This window comes from Castanea sativa, chromosome 3, assembly GCF_040712315.1.
Source record: "Castanea sativa cultivar Marrone di Chiusa Pesio chromosome 3, ASM4071231v1".
NCBI classification, from domain to species: domain Eukaryota; kingdom Viridiplantae; phylum Streptophyta; class Magnoliopsida; order Fagales; family Fagaceae; genus Castanea; species Castanea sativa.
The window spans coordinates 46,259,213-46,281,308 of NC_134015.1; the positions used below are offsets into that span (position 1 = coordinate 46,259,213).

Genomic DNA, 22,096 nt, shown 5'->3' on the forward strand with positions numbered 1-22,096 from the left:
CCCAAAGTATGCAACCAAGGCCTGGCGACGATGGCCGTGTATGGAGAATATGCGTCAACCACAATGAAATCTACATCGACCGTTTTCGGGCCCGACTGTAAAGGCAAATGAATTTGTCCCTTTGGTATGACAGTCTTCCCTTCAAAGCTTATCAACGGTGAATCATAAGGAGTGAGATCCTCCAGCCCTAACTTAAGCCCCTTAAATAAGTCAGGGTACATAATATCCGCGCTGCTACCCTAATCGACCATGACCCTCTTGACGTCATAATTCCCTATCCTCAACGTGACCACCAGGGCATCGTCATGTGGTTGAATAGTGTCAACCCTATCCTCATCAGAGAATCCCAAAATAAGCGTACTCCCTTTGATCCTCTTCGGCCTCAAGCCAAACTCCTCGGCTTGGGAATGTGATACTGCCATCACCCTTGTAAGACAGGAACCGGTCCTGCCAAGTGCAGCGAAGATGACATTAATCATTCCCAAGGGCGGCCGAGATGAGTTGTTCTTCTGATTATTTGAACCTGAATGATTTCCTTGTCCGTTGGGTTGATACAGGTGCTGCTTCAATTTTTCCTCGCTAACAAGCTGCTCTAAATGGTTCCAAAGGGTCCGACAAGTCTCGGTAGTATGACCCACATCCTAATGATACTGGCAAAAGAGGTTCTGATTTCGTTTCGCAGGGTCCCCCGCCATCTTACTAGGCCACTTGAAGTAGGGTTCCCTATGGACTTTCTCCAGTAATTGGTGCACTGGTTCTCGGAATACAGTATTAACTACTTGAGGAGTGGCTGAACTAGATTGCCTAGAGAAATCTCTCCTCGGCTTATTGTTATGGTACCTGTCCGACCTGAAATCCCTTCTCTCCTGCAAGATAACCTTCGCCTTACCCTTACCTTGTTGTTGATCTTCTTCAACCCTTTTGTACTCGTCGATGCGATCCATGAGGCGACATACACTCCGCACACTCCGCACGAGCTTTTTGGTCAAAGATTTCCTTAAATCATGATCAGTTGGGAGGCCCACTTTGAAAGTGTTAATCGCCACTTCATCAAAATCTCCGTCGATTTCATTAAACATTTCCCAGTATCTATCAGAATACGCTTTCAAAGTCTCACCCTCCCTCATGGCCATGGATAACAATGAGTCCAAAGGCCGAGGGACTCTGCTACATGTAATGAATCGAGATGCGAATGCTCTAGTGAGTTCCATGAAAGAGTCGACAAACCCCGGCTTTAGTCCGCTAAACCATCTCATAGCAACAGGCTAGAGGGAAAGACTTTGTACATCAAGGCTTCGTTCTGAGAATGTACCACCATCCTCTGATCAAAATGGCTTATGTGTTCGACTGGGTCTGTCCTACCATTATAGATGGTGAAGGTGGGCCGAGTGAATCGCTGTAGGAGCCTTCCCTTCTCAATCCTGCGTGAGAAGGGTGACTTGGAGAGTTGGTGCAATGCTCGGCTCATAGCATCGTTTCCCAAGCTCCTAGAGGGAAACTTCTTATGCTTACGACTTGGAAGCTCATCCTCCTCATAAGAGAATGTTTCGCTAAGAGGAGTCCTGGACCTTAGACTGTAACTGTTTCCCCAGGACCCGTTAGAGGAAGGACTGGACGGAGGTGAAGCCCACCTTCGTCTAACACGGCGCAGATTTTCTTAAGGTGGTGAATCTCCCTCTGCATAGCCTTGGCATCATTCTAATGGGTGGCCCTGCTTCCACCACGCGAATGGCTTGCATCAGGGTGTACTGTATGCACACTTCCCTCTCGATCCCTCCGACGCTTAAGACGCTCAAAATGATCTTTGCGCTGGGACTCCTGAGACTCTGCATGATGCGAACCTAAGCCTGCCATGATGTTCCAATTCCTTCAATACTAGGTCCCCACAGACGGCGTCAATTGTAAGAGCACAATTTGTACCTAGACCCAAACGAGTGATGGGCGTAGGCCTAAAGAGCCTTATACAATGAAATTTGTAGAGTATGGGTTTGAAACCTAGGTTAGGGATATTGGAAAGTTGATAAATAGGCTAGAATGCCGCAATCTATGCAAGTAATAGACGAATATGACAAAAAAACTCTCCTTGGACGTAAGCCGAGGACAATTTGTATAGCCTTTCTATCTCTAAGCAAAAGGTTACAATTTTTGTTTTGTTTTCAAAAAGAGGTCCCCTCTTCTTTTCTCTCTCGTCTTCTTTTCTCTCTCATCTTCTTATAACCTTCTTCTTCTGCTTCCCTGTTTCATCTACGTGTAACACAGATCTTCCTCTTAGATACTTGTCCCATCCACCACCTTCTTAAAGTCTTTAAATAATAGCTGGAAGGCTGAATACTACTGTTCAGAGGTCATTTCCCCATTAATGCGGCTAGGGAGGTAGATGCATGGCCTTTAATGCGGTGGTAGCAGCTTTTTCCTCAGATATTTCTCACACGTTCCTGCTTCTAACGGGTGCTTAGATCATGCCTTTACCTAACAGATCTTCTAGAATTCTGTCTCCAAACCCTTTAGCAAGTCCTATGGCCTTTACTAGGCCTGTCCGAGGAGATACTTCTCATCGGTCCCTTGTAGTGCGGACTGGCTGGTGGGCCTCGAAGACTCTGGTTGAACAGATTTATACCAACTAACCAAGCCCAAGGCCCAAACGTGCATTTAAGCATTTTTATCCCCACAGTGAAAGTACAGGAATTTGGAGAATCAAAGGATGAAGATTGTGGATGAGTCAATCTTGTTTTTCTCTAGGGTTTCTTTCTTAAAATTCTCTCTGGAAGCTCTTTACATTTCGTAGGTATAAGGGTATCTATAGTAGGGTATGTATGAAATGCGAAGAGTCAGTTACAGCCAAACAGGGCATTCTAGTGACTCGAGCTAGCGACTGGAACGAGTCGCGAGTTTGAGTTGCGAGCTAACTTCCTGGCCAACTGGAAGTTTTGTCTTGTAATGCAACAGCTGGCATGACCCTTCAGCTCCCCTTACATGCTTCACACGAGTGCCATCTTTAGCTACTCGCCAATTGCGAGCCAGTCATAAGGCTCTTCTTGAATGCACACTCTTGAGCTCTTCTACACACTCTCTCACATACTACCCTTACATGATTCTCACCTAAATACATGGTTTCTAAATGCTGAATTACAAGAAAATTTAGCACGGAATAAAGCTAACAAAATGATTGAATAAATTCAACCTTACAAATACAATACTGCTAGTTAGGTTTAACCATGTGCTATATGTAACAATTTTTTTTAGTGTTGACCTTTTTTGAGTTGAATGGTGTAATTTGCCTTGGATTAAGAGGATGTCTAATCTATCTCTAATGCTTTTGCATTTTGTTGATATCTCTCTCTCTATCTTCTTTTCCCTTGTATTTTGTTGATCTCATTGTCTCTATAGCAACAGCTAGTCGGATTTGAGTGCTTTGATCAATGGTTCACATACCCTGGGCAGATTACTAAGGAGCTTGTCCCATCCTCTATCCTAAAAACAACCTGAAATGAAGTAGTCCTTCAAATCAGCCAATTCCACAAATCTCTCTTGGATGATAGGAGCCTTCGAATAAAACTGATTGTATCTCTCAAATTGTTTGATAGACCTAAACTTTGTATTGTCCATCTTCTTTCTCTTGTCAGCCTTTTGTGCAGTGGTCTTCTTCTTTGTAGTCATCTGCACAAACATAGTAGCAAAGACCACAAAAAAGAGCACAACATATGGTAACACCAAAAATTAGTAACAAATTAGTATCACTAACAAGGTCAAAGAAGTAGACCAAAGATTTAGTCTATAGCACAGATCTTGACATGAGAGAACACACAGCAACAAAACACAATAGAGTTTTTCATAAATAAAAAAAAAAAAAAAAATTCAAATAGAGCACACTGTGAGTGTGTGCTAAAAACTTTCAAGAAAAACCTAGGGCAAAATGTAGCACACACAACCAGTGATGCAAAACACAATTAGTGTATACCAAAGACACCCCACAAACATTACATTCCACAAACCCCTAAAAAAGTCTACGAGACATTTTACTATGGATAAGATATGCACAACACAACTCAGATCAAGAAACATACTCAAAAATGAAAAGCAAGCATGAGAGCATGTATATCAAGTATCATATTATCAATAACAACAAAACCCATTCAACAAACTCAACAAGAATTACCCAAACCATATTCAAAACACAAGTTTTAAAAACTCATCAAAAACCCAAAATCCAAGAAATTAAGGGGCATAAAATGAAATACTTTGAGAAAAATGGAAAACCCATACCTTTTCTTGAAGCTTGAAGTTTGAAGATGATGAAAATGGTGGATTTACTAGTGAAACACGGTGAGTTTGTGAGAGGGAGACAATGAACAGTCACAAAGTGTGAGGAAAAATGAAAAGTTTTTGAAAACTGCTCTGAAAGTAACCCTCATTGTGCAAAACATGCGATTTTCGTGACTGGATTGATTCGCGAACAAATCGCCAAAGCAAGCAGCCAAAAACCCTTGTGACAAAATTTGGAAAAATTTGTCTAAGTGTTTTTTGCGACTGGAAGTTCCACCCTCGAGTAAGTTGCGACAGGAGTCGCCAAACTTTCTGAGTAAACTTGCAATTGGAGCTTTCACTCTCGAGCAAGTCACCAAACTGAGTCGCGAGAATTTTAAAATCCAAGTTTTTGGAAATTTTTCTAAGTCGTTTTCGCGACTGAGGCCATGACCTGCCAGAAAGTTGCCAGGAGCTTCTAAGTAAGCTCGCGACTGGGGTCTCGCGACTAGCTTGACTCACAAGGCAAGTTGCCAAAACAAGGTTGTACAGTTTTTGAAATTTTTGAAATTTTTCAAAACAAAAATACTTTCCAAAAACAAGTAAAACACTTAAAAATCTTTTTGTGTTTGATCAACATATAATTGAGCATGTGCAACATATTTAATCATGTGCAATCACATAAATGAATATGGCATTCCTTGAACATAGACATGTGTGATGTGTGTGGGTACCAAAGATGAGATGATCCTTAGTCTAATGTGAAGTTTCAATGATCAATTCAACCGAGACATACACAATTAGCACGAGAAAAAGTGACCAATCTCAATTATAGAAATATGCATATATAACCTCCTACAAAACTTTATTACATAATCCTGATGCTTTTCATTTGGCTTCATACACATCATATCATTTGATCTTTTATAATCAATACATCTCATTTCGAGATCGATGCTTGAAATTTTTGATATTTCAATTTAATGAGCAAGCCTTTGGCTTTTTGAGCATCATACATTTTTCATAAAAGTCGCTTTCCCTTTTTCCTAGTCAAATACTAGTATGTGCGACGGTTTTTGCAGCTCATTATCTCTTTTCATATTGAGATTTACATTTGTTGAGCTCTTTAAACAACAAAAATAAATAAAAGAATGGGAAGATATATAGGCACAAGTCTATGCAAGTTTCAAGATCAACAAAACCAATGACTAATCATTCATGATAAGTTTGAAGATCTATTTACAACAGTCACATAAATTTCAAGATATATCCCACAATGATAGGAGTGCATAAAAAACAAGCTACGCTCGTAAATGCATAAAACCATTAGTACAAAGGTACAAGGCAAAACATGCTTGAGACGATACACAATAATATCGATCAAACTTTTTGGATTTTCTACTTTTTATGTGTTTTTGGATTTTTGACACAAAAAAAAATAAAGATTGACCAAGAAAAATGTAAAAACATTCAAAGCAAAAGGCAAACAAACAGAATATACTATACAAATAGCCAACAAAGTAGTGTGTGCCCTACAAAAGAGAAATCAAATCAAGATAAAGAGGTAAAGCACACATCACACATGAGATTCAAGGAATTGTACCAACACTAATGGTCTTACAGAGTGATTTAACCATGGACCATCGAGAGGCTTGGTGAAGATGTCCGCCTTTTGATTGTCTGTATGTATGAATTCAAGACATACAACTTTATCTTCTACCAAATCCTAGATGAAGTGGTAACGCATCTCTATGTGTTTTGGCTTTGAATGTTGAACCAGATTCTTAGAGAGATTTTATAGCACTGGTGTTATCATAGAAAACACATATTGTATCTTGAGGAATCCCGTAATCATGAAGTAGCTTTTTCATCCAAAGGAGTTGGGTGCAGCAACTTCCAGCAGCTATGTACTCTACTTCAGCCGTAGAGAGAGACATGGAATTTTGTTTCTTGCTCATCCAAAAGACAAGATTGTTTCCAAGATAGAAGCAGCCACCTGAAGTACTCTTTCGATCATCCACACTTCCAACCCAATTTGCATCTGAATAACCTGCGACGCAAGCATTAGATTCCTTTGAGTACCACAAGCCATAATCTGAAGTTCCATTGACATATCATATGATTCGTTTCACTGTAGTCAGGTGGGATTCCTTCGGAGCAGCTTGATATCGAGCACAAACACCCATGCTAAAAGCAATATCTGGTCTACTGGCCGTAAGATAGAGTAAACTCCCAATGATACTCCTATACAAGGTTGGACTCACTTCTACCCCAGAGGAATCAACATTAAGCTTTGTAGATGAACTCATGGGAGTAGAGGCATGCTTTTTGGAATCTAATCCAAACTTCTTGACAATATTTCTAGCATATTTTTCTTGTGAAATGAATATGCCTTCCTTCTTTTGTTTGACTTGAAGACCCAAGAAAAATGTAAGCTCCCCCACCATACTCATCTCAAATTCTTTCTTCATCTCCTCGAAAAACTCTATAGCTCGAGCGTCAATGGTAGCTCCAAATACTATGTTATCAACATATACTTGAGCCACAAGAAGGTAATCCCCGTCATCTTTAACAAATAAAGTCCGATCGGCATACCCTCTTTTGAACCCTCTATCCAGGAGGTAATGGGTAAGTCAATCATACCAAGCTCTAGGAGCTTGTTTCAACCATAAAGAGCTTTCTTCAATCTCAGCACATGGTCCGAGAAGTGAGGATCTTCAAAACCTTTAGATTGTTCAACAAACACTTCTTCATTCAGTTAACCATTTAGAAATGTACATTTTACATCTATTTGGTAGAATTTGAAGTTCATAGTGCAAGCAAATGACATAAGAATGCGGATAGACTTAAGTCTTGCCACGGGAGCGAAGGATTCATCAAAATCTACTCCTTCTACTTGAGTGTATCCTTAAGCCACTAGCCGAGATTTATTCCAGATAATCTCTCCATCTTCATCGGTCTTGTTTTTGAAGATCCATTTGGTGTCGATGAGATGAACATTTTCAGGCCTACGAACAAGTTCCCATACATTATTTCTCACAAATTGGTTTAGCTCTTCATGCATTGACTCAACTCAATTTTCATCTCGAAGAGCTTCTTCTACCTTTTTTCGGCTCAAATTAGGCAAGGTAGCAGTGGTATGTTACATGATTGGCCAGAAGTATGTTTCCCTTTCTAAGGCAAAGACCTTCATCCAAAGACCCAATGATGTTACTGATTGGATGGTTTTTAATCACTCTTGATGATGGCTTCTTTAATATGGACACTTCATCATTCCTGGAGAAAGGAGGATGAACTTTAGGAGGAGTGAGAGGATTTGATGTTCTAGACATGGATCTTGTTTCCATTCTTGAGTTCAAGGGAGTTGATTCCTTTTCCGATGAAAGTCCTTCAACTTCAATATCAAGAGCTTCGACCTCAACTGTGGGCTCTTTGGTGCTTGGCCCTTCTCCATCACTAACCATCTCTACGTTTGTTATAGCATCATCAATTTCTACATTGATGGATTACATTACTGTCTTTCTTCTCTTGTTGTAAACTCTATATGTCCGGCTAGTAGTAGAATACCCAAGGAAGATACCTTCATCACTTTTTGCATCAAATTTTCCAAAGTTCTCCCGATCATTTAGAATGTAACACCTACTTCCAAACACTCGGAAGTACTTCACTTTCGGCTTCTTTCCATTCCAAATTTCATAAGTAGTCTTCTTTGTTCCCACTCGGAAGAATATCCTACTACCAATGTGACATGAGGTGTTCATGGCTTCCCCTCAAAACTTTTGAGGAATTTTCTTGTTGAGTAGCATAATTCTTGCCATTTCTTGAATCACCCGATTTTTTCTATCAACCACCCCATTTTGTTGAGGAGTTTTGGGGGCTAAAAATTTCTTTTTGATCCCATTCTTCTCACAAAACGACTCAAATTTTGTATTCTCAAACTCCTTGCCAGGATCACTCCTTATCTTGACAATCGAAACCCCTTTCTCGTTTTGTAGTCTCTTGCATAGAATTTCCAATTTCTCACATGCTTCTAATTTTTCTCTAAGAAACTCCACCCAAGTGTATCTTGAGAAATCATCAACTATGACCATAATGTACCTCTTTCCTCCTAGACTTTCAGTTCTTGTAGGCCCCATTAAATCAACATGTAGAAGCTCTAAACAACGTGAGGTAGCAATCACATTCATCTTGTGATGACTTGCCTTTGTTTGCTTTCCCATTTGACATGCACCACAAATTATCTTCTCTACCTTTCCCAATTTTGGAAGTCCCCCAACAGCTTCAAGTTTAGATACTTTAGCTACTTGTTTGAAATTTGCATGCCCAAATCTGTGATGCCAAAGTTCCAACATGTCAACACAAGCACTTCTACAGGAAACTGGTGCCATAGGAACTACACTGTAGCAATTGTCGATAGTCCTATTTCCCTCCAAGACTTGAATCCCTTCTTCATCAATGATTATGCACCCCTTCTTTGAGAATTGAACAAGGAAGTCTTCATCACATATTTGAGTGATGCTTAAGAGATTTGCATTCAGCCCTTTGATGTATAAGATATCCTTCAATAGAGGTAATCTCGGTATCTCAACAGTCCCTTTGCCAAGAACTTGAGCATGACTCCCATCGCCAAAGGTTACATAGTCACCAACCTTCTCTTTAAGTGACTTAAACAGTGATTTATCTCCTGTCATATGACGAGAACACCCGCTATCAAAATACCATAAACATGAATTAAATACCTTCAAAGAAGTGTGTACAAATGAGCAAGCATGGGACAAACACCCTTGACCTTCAAACAGAAACTTGTCTTCATTTTCCATGCTCTTGTTAGATTGAATTTTATTTTTTAGATTATCAACCTTATCACATAATATTCTATTTCTTCTTTTATACTTCTTAATCAAAGAATTAGACTCACATAGACTATTGTGTAAGATGTGATTCTCATTTTCAAAATATTTCAGCATGTGAACAAACGTTCTAGCATGCTTCTTTGTTTTTAATAACTCTAGGAGTTCATTGTTCGGACACCCTTCAAACATACTCTAGAGTCATTATCACAAACATTCAAACCACAATTCAGCATAGCCTTCTTCATAGCTTCATCCATAGCTAAGGGGTCTAGGATCGTATTTAGGTAATTAAACCACAGCAAATGCACCCGTTCTCATACCAATGGAATGTTCAAAAAATGTGTAAAACACCTATGAATGTTTAGGCCCCCAAATTACAAATTACCAACACAAGTTTATTATCAAACAATGTATGTGCGGAATATGAAAATAAGCTAAAACAAAATAGGTAAAACAATCTAAACCGAAATTAATCACAACCACAGCAATAATTAAAGGGTAAAGATTAAGGGAAGAGAGATGTAAACACAAAGACAACACAACAATGTGTTATCGAAGAGGAAACCGAAGTCCTCAATGAAAAACCTCTCTACCACCCTCCAAGCGGTCAATAATCCACTAGAAGAAAAAGTTAAAATTTATGAATAATAGAAGACCCTCCAAGCCTAATCTACCCAGTGCACCTAAACCCTCCAAGCTTCTTGCTCCAACAGGATTACGCCGAACCTTGTCTTCTCTAGCTTACCGGATCCCACAATAGCCAATTGCATCAACCAAAATTAACTGGTCCCTTCCGAACTGCTTCCCAAGTACCAAAATGCCTCCTCATAGATATGGGTATGGTGAGATAAAGATTTGGCTAATGTCCCTCTCAAGGATGTAACAATAAAGACTGTGGATGAGTCAATCTTGTGGAGAATCAAAGGATGAAGATTGTGGATGAGTCAATCTTGTTTTCTCTAGGGTTTCTCTCTCAAAATTCTCTCTGGAAGCTCTCTACATTTCGTAGCTATAAGGGTATTTATAGTAGGGTGTGTATGGAATGCGAAGAGTCAGTTACAGCCAAACAGGGCATTCTAGCGACTCGAGCTCGCGACTAGAACGAGTTGCAAGTTTGAGTTGCGAGCTAACTGTCTGGCCAGCTGGAGGTTTTGTTCTGTAGTGCAACAGCTGGCGTGACCTTTCAGCTCCCCTTGATGCTTCACACGAGTGCCATCTTTGGCGACTCGCCAGTCGCGAGCCAGTTGTGAGGCTCTTCTTGAATGCACACTCTTGAGCTTTTTCTTCACACTCTCTCACACAATACCCTTACATGATTCCCACCTAAATACAGGATTTCTAAATGCTGAATTACAAGCAAATTTGTCACTAAATAAAGCAAACAAAATGATTGAATAAATTCAACCTTACAGATACAATACTGCTAGTTAGGTTTGACCATGTGCTGTATGTAACAATTTTTTTTAGTGTTGACCTTTCTTGAGTTGAATGGTGTAATTTGCCTTGGATTAGGATGTCTAATCTATCTCTAATGCTCTTGCATTTTGTTGATATCTCTCTCTCTCTATCTTCTTTTCCCTTGTATTTTGTTAATCTTATTGCCTCCAAAGCAACAGCCAGTAGGATTTGAGTGCTGTGTTGTGAAATGTCGATTGTTGCCTTAGATAGCTAAGTGTCACTTAAGTTCTTGATGATATTGTTTTGGTTACAACAAGGTGATCAAAAACTCTAAAACTACATAATAATCCACAACTTTTGTCATATTTGTCCATGTGTTAAACTGTAAGTGGTAGAGGAAAGCTAGTGAGACCATGTTGATGCTGCTAGTCATAGTTTATCATGTAAGATAGTTATAACAAAAATTGTGACAAAAGTTGTGACTTTTTATGTAGTACTAGAATTACTCTTGGGTGATGAGTAGGTGGTTTGGTTTTTGTGGATATATATTTTGTTGAATGAGTAATAGTGCATCATTGTTCTACATCTTGATTTATAGTCTAATTGGACTAGTGCTAAATTCGGAAATATAATTTGAAGAATATTTGCATGAGTATACTCTAGTTTTGTGATTTAGCAAATGGTTATAAATTTATGTTGCCTTTATTGTGTTTGCCAGAAAGAGGAAGGATGATATCTAGCCCGGATTTACCAAACACTCGCAGTTGGATAAAGGCATAGGCTAACCAAAAAGCCAACTCGTTTTAGCTTAGCTCCGCTAAAAATTAGCGCATCTACTGAGTTAAAATTGATCTAGATTTTCAGGCAATACGAAGAAATATTATTTGCTTCTAGTAAGGAAGTGAAATCATGAGCTCTCTTTGTCCCAGACCAAAAAAGTTGAATAAAATTAAGCTAACTAGCTTCAAAATGCTGATGTCAAATACTCATTAGCTGAACAATGATAATCTTATTCTTCTGCCAAAAAAAAAAAAAAAACTCAGGCATCTTTCCTTGAACTCTCAGCTCTGGTTTGTTTTCTCTACATCACTCTCTTTCGGCCCTCCCCATTTTCGTATTCTGTCTTCAGCAATTGATGCCTGCATTTCACACCAATTTAGTCAATCCTTCCATTCTTAACATGGGCTAATCGTTGAACGCTGTTTGTGTTTTGCAACTATATATTTAAGATTGAAGATGATTGTTTTCTTTCTTTCATTTTATTTTTGGTAAAATGTATTCATTGAGGATGGTTTTGCTAGTGTATGCTATGTGAAAAAAAGGTTTACCTCTTTGTTCCAGTTGGTCCTATAAACTATAATGAAGAGGACACCAGTCTGTACGATCGTTCCAATCATCATGCCGTACCAAATCCCCTGCAAGATTGAGAATGACAATGGAGTTCATGTTTCACATAAAAAAGAAAGGGTACGAAATTCATTTACTTGGTGATACATGGCTTATCTGAAGCAATGAGGTCCTCTTTGGGTATTACAAGTTTGTGATTGTTTTTTATTTTCATAATTTTCTCTCATAATTATTAAACATTCCTAGTATGCTTGCTTGCTACTTCCACCATTTTCACTTGGTAATAGAGATGAAATAAACAAAAAACAGGAGAGCAAGACTTACCGTGACACCCCAATCAAGCTTGTAACCCAGAATGAGACCCAAAGGGATCCCAAAAACGTAGTAACATGCGATGTTCACATAAGCAACAATACCTTGCCATCCTGCCCCAATGGCCACCCCTGTGAAAAAAAATTATTCACCCAATTAATTAAAATCTATTTCCATTTCCCTCAAGAATCTGAATTTTTATTTAAAAGATGAAGATAATATGATATAAAGACTAAAGACGCCAATGTGTTATAAAACAAAAGATCATAATTTTTTAACTAGAAAATTTCAAGTTTCTAACCAGAGAGAACAGGTTGAACATTGTTAACGATGATGCAAAGAGCCAGTACTGGCGTAAGCTCTTTGACGAGAGTTTCAACACTTGCATCACTCGAAAACAAAGATGGGTACACGTTTCGTGAAAGGATTAGAATGATTGAGATGATAACACCGATCAAGAATGAAGTTACCACGGCCACCACTAATGAAAATTTAGCTGTTCTTGGATGAGATGCTCCCAATTCATTTGACACTCTCACACTGCAAAAAATATATTTTGGTTTTAATTTTTCAGACATTTTGCAATCGAGTGCAGAAATATATATATATATAGCTTTGTTGAGGTGTGTTTCTCTGCCACTAACCTTATAGCTGCATTCATTCCAAGAGCTTCCATAATTGTCCAGCCCAATATGTTCATGCTACGACAAACATTGGCATGGCAGGAAATGGTTAATTAAAAAAAATTATAATCAAAGCACAATGATTGAATTAATTTCTTAGACTTTATAAAAAGATCCTATTAAGAAAACGTAACTAATATTTTCTTACACTTTATACAAATGATATTGTAAGGACTAATAAAGTTGATACAAACAAGTAGAACAAGATCTCATTAAGAAAACATAAATAAAAATTGGTTTAAATAAACAAAATCAAACAATCTCTGACATTCTACTCATTGAATGCACATATTTGAAAATGCCAAGAGCAAGAATTAAAGATTGAAATTTCTGTCACAAATTGATAAAATATATATATATATATATATATATATATATATATATATATATATATATATATATATATTACCTCATAAAACATAACAGAAAAGTACGCCTCAATTTAAAAAAAATATATATATTAATAAAATAAAGGCAAAGTTTTTCTTCCTTACACCAAATAAAAAAATAGATTTATATATTTACTTATATTTGTACATGCGATGTTGATTACATATGACAAAGAAATTTCCTAAAAAAAAGTGTTAAATTTAGAATTTTCATCAAGTTTTGATATAAAAAAAATTCTAAAATTTTAAATCTATTGATCATTGATTAAATTATAATAAAATTATATATATAATGAGACACGACCTTATCAACTTTGATGGAAGAGGTATAAAAGAAAGAACAAAGAGATGCAATTTCACAATTTAGCTATTAAAAATAAAAATGCAATTTCACAAACAATGATCATTGTTTTTAAACCCGAACCGGTCTGTCCAGTTCGACTGAGTTAACGGGAACCAATCCTTGGACCCGTTCTTAAAAATTGATGAAAATATGCTGCTGGCAGGACTTGAACACAGACCGTTTGTGAATACCATCTATTCAACTACACTCCATGCAAATCATTTTTGACCAACTATTCAACAATCTTTCGAAATCCGAGTAACAGTGATTTATTCCATTTTTTATATTGTTCAATTTTAATAAATCACAAATTAAGTTTGCCATGGTAACCATTATAAATAGTTAATTAAATAATTTGAAATGTCACCAACTCTTAGATAAGTTATTTGTGGGATGTGATTTGATGGGAACAAGCCTCTATATATAGTCTATTCAAAATCTTTATAAATAGTTGGGCAACTAATCTTGAAGAGTCACTAACAGATGCTAATAAGGATATCATGAATGATAACAAACCCAAAATGATATATATTAAGACGAAAATCACAACTACCTGCTTCAATCTAATGAAAATCTATAATTTTATTCTTTTTAAAAAATTAAATATAATACTCCTAAATGTGTTACTTTAAACCTCCTACTTTAATTATTGTACCAAACAAAACCACATAACATATGGTCCAAGCGTTTCAAAATTTTCAAGCTTTTGACACAATAACGAAAGTGTGGACTTTGAAGTGGCACATTTGAAATTATGGGTTGTATTTCTCACAAGAATATAATATTTTTTTCCATTAACTTTCCCCTTTATGATATGTTTGTCAAATATTGGTTGCAACTTGAAAGAATTATTTATTTATTTTAATTTTTAAATAAGTGAGTTTTCATCTCCCAAAGGAAGGTGCTTTTAAAATAATAATAATAATAATGTTAAGAAAGTTTTTCATTCGTTTTTTTGGGCTGAATAGTAAGTTTGTTTCTTCAAGAAAAAGGGAAATGGGTCTGCTCATTAGACTTTCACAGCTTATTATTTTGTTTGTGCTATGAATCTTGATCTGATTTATTGTCCTTTTTGTTCTCATTGTGTTGAAGTGCAGTTAGCATGAGAACTTGTCCACAATTGACATGATTACTTACAATAAAAAACGAAAAAGGAAATGAAAGTTGCTAGCACGAGTTCTTGCTCGTTACTAATGTACACTAAAAAAAACAAACAAAACAGAGCTGCTGGTGGCATGAGTTCTTACCAAAAAAATAAGGACAGCATGAGAAACTGATAAAGAACGAACTAAACGCTTGCAAGCAAATTAGGTGGAAACATATATGGGTAACAGGGATGTATGCAAAAAAAAAAAAAAAAAAAAACTCCTCTGATTTTGACATTTTGTGGTCATGTCACTTTGTGTTGTTGCAACAACCAGTGCCTTAATTTAATTGTTTGTGGTTTCGAGCATTCATTATCGACCGCCATTTATTACTATTTTGACCGTTTGGTGATCTTGACGATCAAGATATTATGGAAAATGGGAATAGGTAGATTTTATGTTATCGGTGTCTTTAAAATATTAGTTAATTATTTATTTTAGAAAAATTTTCACACTACCGCTCTGTTTGTTTCGCTGAAAAACTTTCTGTAAAGATAATTTTTCACATTTTTCAGTGTTTGGTAGTACAAAAAAGACCTGGTCAATGGAAAACTATCTTTGGTCAACGGAAAACCCAAATAAAAATAAGGTTTATTTTCTATAAGTTGTTTTCCAAAAATTTTTTTTGGAAAACAATCTCTCTCTCACACTTTGCATCTTCTATAAATATTATCTTCGTCTATAGCTGTGGAAAACATAATTTTTTGGCGTCTTCTCTCTCTCATAGTAAGTTTTCTCACTTTTTCTCTCCTCACACCCTCACTGTCACTAACTCTGGTCTCTCCTCTTCCCATAGATCTCTCTCTCTAACTATTTCTCCAGGCAGAAGTTACTTCTTTTTCATACATAAAGTGCAAAAAAATAAAAAAGAAGAAGAATGAATGAATGAAGTAAAAGATAGAAATTTTAAATATTTACCGTGGACTGATAATATTGTTATATAATGAATGATAATTGTTTAGAAGAATTGCATTTGTTGGTAAATACTTTTTTTGTTGGCAGATACTATGCAGTGATGATATATTATGCAGTACATTATGTAAATACATAATTTAGAGTAATATTGAAGACTTGTGGTTGATCATAATAAACAATTAGTATACCAACAAAAAGAGTAGATAATTAAAAATTATTGTTATTTATACTTATTAAAAATATATTCTCCTGTCAAATATATATATATATATATATATAGAGAGAGAGAGAGAGAGAGAGAGAGAGAGAGAGAGAGAGAGAGAGAGAGAGAGAGAGAGAGAGGCAAATGGTTGATATGTGTGTGTGTACGTACGTACGTTACTATCTATATATATGAACAAGATGAGTGGTAGAGATCATGAAAATTTGATAATTAATTAATTTTGATTGTATATTTTCAAAATTTTAGTATAAAAACCAAATTCATTCTTGGTTTTTTATTTATAATGATTACATTAGTTAGTTTACATAATATACATGTTTTAAATTATACAATAAATATTTTTAAAAAATTGCATACCAAACACTAGAATACATTCTCAAACTCATTTTCAAGGTCGTTATCAAACACTGGAAAATGAAATAATTTTCTAGAAAATGCTTTTTGAAAAATGAACCATTTTCCAGAAAATGTTAATGCTGAAACAAACAGAGCGTACTTTTATGATAAATAAAAAAAATTATTAAAATATTAATTATTTTTTTCTTATTTAAATTTTCTTTAAATAAATTATTAATCAATATTTTTAAGCCATTCATTAGTCTTTCCCTTTTATAATATATGGTCACAACTCACAAGGGCTACTAGAAAGTAAAAGCATTGCTTATTCCTATTCTTATTAGAGGAAAAAAAGAAAGAAAAAGAAAGACCTGCATGATTAGCACAAATTATAGGACGGACAGATCCAACTGCATCAAATGTGGTAGTCATCTTAATTTTTGCGTATAGAGAGAGTATCGAAATTATTAATTTAGAGTATTAGACACTATTTTGGTATTTTCTTGTCTTCTCAACTTGAAGTGAGTTGAGTTCTGTTTCTGTCTTAGAAAAAAATTGAATATAGTGAGACAAGAGTCGTCCTATTCTAATTTATGTCACTGCATACGTCACAAGCGATTTGACTGTTGACATATTAGAATTTGATGTTCATTAGTGCCTGGTATGTACGTATAGGACCCTATTAAACGAAATTGAAGTCAGCTGATAATCTTAAGGTAATTATTAATAAATTATAATAAAAAAATTTTAACATTATTTTTATGAAGAATATAAAAATTTATCAACAACTTTTATTATTTTATCATTCTTTCAATAAAGTATTTTTAAAAATTAATGTCAACTTTTACCCCCAAATAATATCAACTATAAAATTTAGTACCATATGGCACCAACTTATCCCACCAAATAATATCAACTACAAGATTTAGTACCATATGGGCACCAACTTATCCCGTACAGAGGTAGTTGGTGTGGTATGTAACGTTTTCCTTTATTTATGGCTAAAAGATGAATTTTATTAAGGAAAAAAGGGATCAGTCCCCGAGTCTATTCCTCCAAGATGTGGATTGATAGATTGGAGATGAAAAGAGCCCTAAAACGATTACAAAAAGGAATCTAGGCTGCATGGCCATGGGCAGCACAGTGTGCCGTATTTATGGCTTGGTAAGTGAAAATTTTATGTCCGGTATATTAGATATTTCTCACATAAATGTAGATTTTATGTGTGGAATTCACATGTGGACTCTATCTCTATATAAAGGAATGTATGGTATATTGGATGCATTGAAAAATTTTATATGATCAATGAGAGAGAGAGAGAGAGAGAGAGAGAGAGAGAGAGAGAGTTACCATATGGACAAGGCATCTACTGAAACTTCCGCATCTTGTAGATATCCAGCAAAGAGAATTAGCGCCATGAAGTACCACACTTCCAAGCTGCACAAAGATTAATTTAGAGATATATTCATCATTTAAAGGATTAGATTTAAAATTGAGCAATGTTGAATGAAATGTGAATCCCACAAATCCAAGTAAAATCATGTGAACCAATTGAAAAACGGAGATCTCATTTGGGTGCGTGTCACCCATCATGGATTTTTTTTTTTTTTTTTTGGCTGAATACTCCTTTCTTAGTAATATAATCATATAGGATAATTGTTTACTGATAAGATTATATGCAAAGTAATAATACTAATGCTTTTTGGAAAGTACAGTAATAAACTAGTAAATCAGTTCTAACCTTTCATTAAAATAATAGAAAAGAGAAAGAGAAAAGGAGCAATAATAACACGCCCAGACATGAAACAACTTTGTTTAATAATAGACCAGAAAGTATAAAGCATTTTATACCAAATAATATAAATTACCATGAAGATTTATTTTATCATCTAGGATGAAATAATTAAACTACAAACTTTATTCAGCCAAAAAAAAAAAAAAGAATTTAGTTAACGGATGTCCTTAAAATATTTGTTAATGGCCTTGGAATTGGAACCATTTTCTTTTTTCTTTTGCTATATATATATAGCCCTCCATTACTTTCCCAATCAGAGATTGTACACACATAGAGAGTCACACACACAAAATCATTTTCGTGACTCATAATATCAAATACAAGCTCTCTCTCTTTCTCTCTCTCGCTCGCTCGCTCTCGTACTCTTAGGGTCCATTTGGATAGAACTTATTATTGAAAACTGAAAATTGAAAACACTAAAGTAAAATAATTTTTAAATGTGTGAATAGTACTGTAAGACCCATTTTTAATGTAAAAGTTGCTGAAAAGTGAAATTTGTAGGTCTGTGAACAGTGCACATGTGCACTATTCACGGGAGAATTGGTCAACAATTGCGGCTAGAAAAAAAAAAAAAAAAAAAAACGCGCTGCTTGAAAACGCAAACGTGAAAACGCTATATCCAAACAGGCAATTAAAATGGAAAATGAAAAATAACTGTAAAAAAATTAAGTAATTATTGCACCAATGGTATGCAGTAATATCAATGTTGAAAATTGAAGAAAGAAAACGAAAGCTCAAAACTCAGTAAAAAGTAATGAACTTGTATAGACAGCCTATGCATTAAATTGTCTTTGCTGCCCTAAACATATAAGTTCAAGTTTTTTTTTTTGTCGGTAAAATTCAGGTATATTTAATACTATACTAGGGTCCGTTTGGATAGAATTTATTTCCTGAAAATTGAAAACTGAAAACACTGTAGCAAAATAATTTTTTTAAATGTGTAAATAGTACTGTAGGACCCATTTTTAATAAAAAAAATACTGAAAAGTGAAGTTTGTGGGTCCCGTGAACAGTACACATGACCCACTTATACACAGAAAAGGGCTGAAAAGTCTACTTTTGCAGCTACTGTTCATGCACAGTACATAAACAGTAGCTTTTGTCCCTTAAAAGCTGCAAAAAAAAAAAAAAAAAAAAACTGAAACGTGAACGTAGACGCAGACACAGACGCTGGATCCAATTGACACCTAAATCATATTTTAAATATTTGTATTTTAAAAAAAATGTTAAATTCTACACATATTGAAAAAAACACGTGAAAAACCTGCAATCAAATGAGTCATTGACAAGTGACAACACATGTTTTCAAAGTACGCTAGGAAGGTTGGAAATTATTAAATTTATTACAAATTTTTTTTTTAAAGATATATATGAACACTTAAAATACTCGTGCCAATCCTCTCGTCCAATGCATAGCAGTATTAGATGAAACTCACAATTATAATTATTTCATATCAAAAAAATTTAATCTGTGTACATACTATATATTATATGCGAGGAAATGCAAACACGGGTATAGATATAAAAGTATGATACACTAACAAGAACAATTTTTAAAAATTATAATATAAAACGGTGGATACGACATCAATATAATACAGTTACAATACAAATAAAACACGAATACGGCATTTTAAAAGAAGTGTTTGTGATTTCTCAATTATGTGTAAAATATAGAAACTTGGGATGTCTCTAAATGTGAAGTAACAATTTTACTAATCAAACAGTGTTAACATTGACATTACAAATGAGTTTCTTACCAGAGCATTACTGCGGAGGCCAGAGATAACTTAACGAATCCCCAAAGATTATGAAACGCCTTCAATGAGAACCCAGACCAAGCTCGACCACAACTCCCACTTAAAATGTACAACAGCTGCACTATCACTATGAACCACCAGGACGAGTCCAACACCACCGCCGCACCCACCAGACCCCAACCTAACTTCAAGATCAAAAGCCAGCTAAACACTGTGTGCAGAGCCAATGTAACAGCCGCAATCAAAGCTATCACAAAGATCTTGCTCTGTGATTGCAGAAACTTGACCATCGGAAAATTTAGAGCGTAAGCAAATAGCTGCGGAAGCATATAAAGTGCGAACACTCCCGCTGCGTCCGATATTGCTTCAGTCTGTCCAATCAGTTTCAACAGTGGCGCCGCGAAGAAGTACAAAAGACTGAGAAACAAACCTGTGGTGGTCAGGATCACCCATGACCTTTGCATGTAAATTCCTAGCATATCAATCTGTCCTGCTCCAAACGCTTGCCCACATAGCGTTTCGAGTGCGCTTCCCATTCCGAGCTATTGAAATTCAATTTTGTTAGAGTAGATACACAAAGAAAACCAATTGAGATACAAAGAATCAATATTGGTAACTGTGTATTGTAAAATTAACAGTAGAGGGTACCATGATGCCCAGTGAGAAGCCGGCGATGACAGAGTTTTCGATGGAGAAAGCGGCGAGGTCGAGTGTGCCGACCTGGCCCAGAAAGACTTGAGTGATGGCGCCGAGAGAGTATTGGCATATGGAGGTGAAGATGGCCGGACCAGCGAGGTACCAGAGCTTCTTTGATTCAGTAAGGAACGCTCTGTAAAAATCGACAGGACTTTTGATGGGAGGGATGTCAGCAGTATCGGCGTTAAAGGTAGCAGTAGAGGAAGTGTGTATTGCTACTGGAAGGGACTGTAGCTGGTGTTCTTGCTCTTGGTCCCCTTCTCTGGAGGACGAGAGAAGTGGCTGATTACCATTTTCCATGATTGAGATAGATAGAGAGAGAGGAGGAGAGAGAGAGAGAGGGATAGGACTTATAAGAGGGATAGAAAGGACTTATTTATAGTAAATTGTAGTCGGAAACGATTTGAATGTGAACTGCACGAATTCAGACAAGTATATATAATATTTAAACTCCATACTTTTAGTGTTTTTAAAAAAAATTAATTATTGATTTTTATTTTAAGGGGTTTGGGCTTTTTTTTTTTTTTTTTTTGGTTAAATAAGAAAATTCCTATTTGCACATCAATTTCTTCGCAAACTTTACTTGAAAGCAAGGCGTCTTGCATGACATGGTCAGGAATAGCGCTTGACGAAGACTGGATAAGGGTCTTCCTACCAGCAAGGGAAAGGAGACTAGCTTGCCATCCTGCTAGTTTTTCTTGCACCTTGTGGATGATGAAATTAAAATCCCTAGCACCACGGTTAGCAAATTTTAGCGGAACCCCATATATTTGTTAAATTTTTAGGTTTCTAGCATGCCCAGAGAACCACAAATTGCTCTTCTAGTATCTTCAGGAGTGTTTTTTGAGAAAAGGACTCTAGATTTTTCCTTGTTAACTTTCTGCCCGGAGAGTTGACAAAAAGTAGTTAGCACTTCATCAATTGCCTCACTGTTCTTTATTATGCACACAATATATCCGTTGAAGTGTCACTGCTCAAACCACTCAATTACTGTCAAGCATAATGTGAAGCGATATGAGGACTCATGTTACTAAGCCATACCCTTTTAGTTTGTTTTTATTGACAGAGATCAGATTTATTGGAGCATGAACTTATAGTGAAATGGCTTATGTTTTAGTTATCATAAAAGGAATTGGCATAAGGTTGTTTCTTATATAAAAAATTAGTAAGATTGTTTGCTTTTTAAAAAAGTTTATGACCATAGTTTTTCTCACAATTATTTTATTTGGCAAACTATGAGTGATGGAGAAAAAATGGTTAGTTCATGTGAAAGTATTAAACAATCAGTCACAGTCTACCACATAAGATAATTGTGAGAAAGATTATAGTAAAGGTTCTAGTCTTGGAATAACTATTACTCTACTAACTTAGTCCATTACCTATGTAATGCACGAATGGTTTTTGTACCGAAAGAAAACTTCGCTCTATAGCACGTCAAGTCCACCTACAAACGACAATTCACACGTCCAATTTCATAATTTGTTGAGTTGTGAGAATGTGAGTGGTCTACGTAAAGTGGTGGGCTACACAAAGTATAAAATGTCCACCACTCATAGTTACACAATTCAACAACTTGAGAAATTCTACGTTTCCAATGCACTTCGATGCTTTACACTCTGAATTAAGTTTGATTGAATCTCTTTTTGTTAAACCAATCGT

General features: G+C 35.9%; 1 protein-coding gene across 1 annotated transcript; it reads right to left on the bottom strand.

Annotated features, from left to right (window-relative positions):
- Positions 1–11,350: 11,350 nt before the first annotated feature.
- On the bottom strand, positions 11,351–20,829 carry LOC142627063 (protein DETOXIFICATION 29-like). The gene is made up of 8 exons (XM_075800860.1): positions 20,390–20,829; positions 19,742–20,283; positions 17,537–17,623; positions 12,797–12,853; positions 12,454–12,692; positions 12,165–12,283; positions 11,822–11,908; positions 11,351–11,632 (listed from the first exon to the last, which is right to left on the bottom strand). Exons 1-8 carry the CDS (start codon positions 20,735–20,737, stop codon positions 11,555–11,557), a joined length of 1,557 nt encoding a protein of 518 aa, XP_075656975.1. The 5' UTR covers positions 20,738–20,829; the 3' UTR covers positions 11,351–11,554.
- Between the last annotated feature and the right edge of the window lie 1,267 nt (positions 20,830–22,096).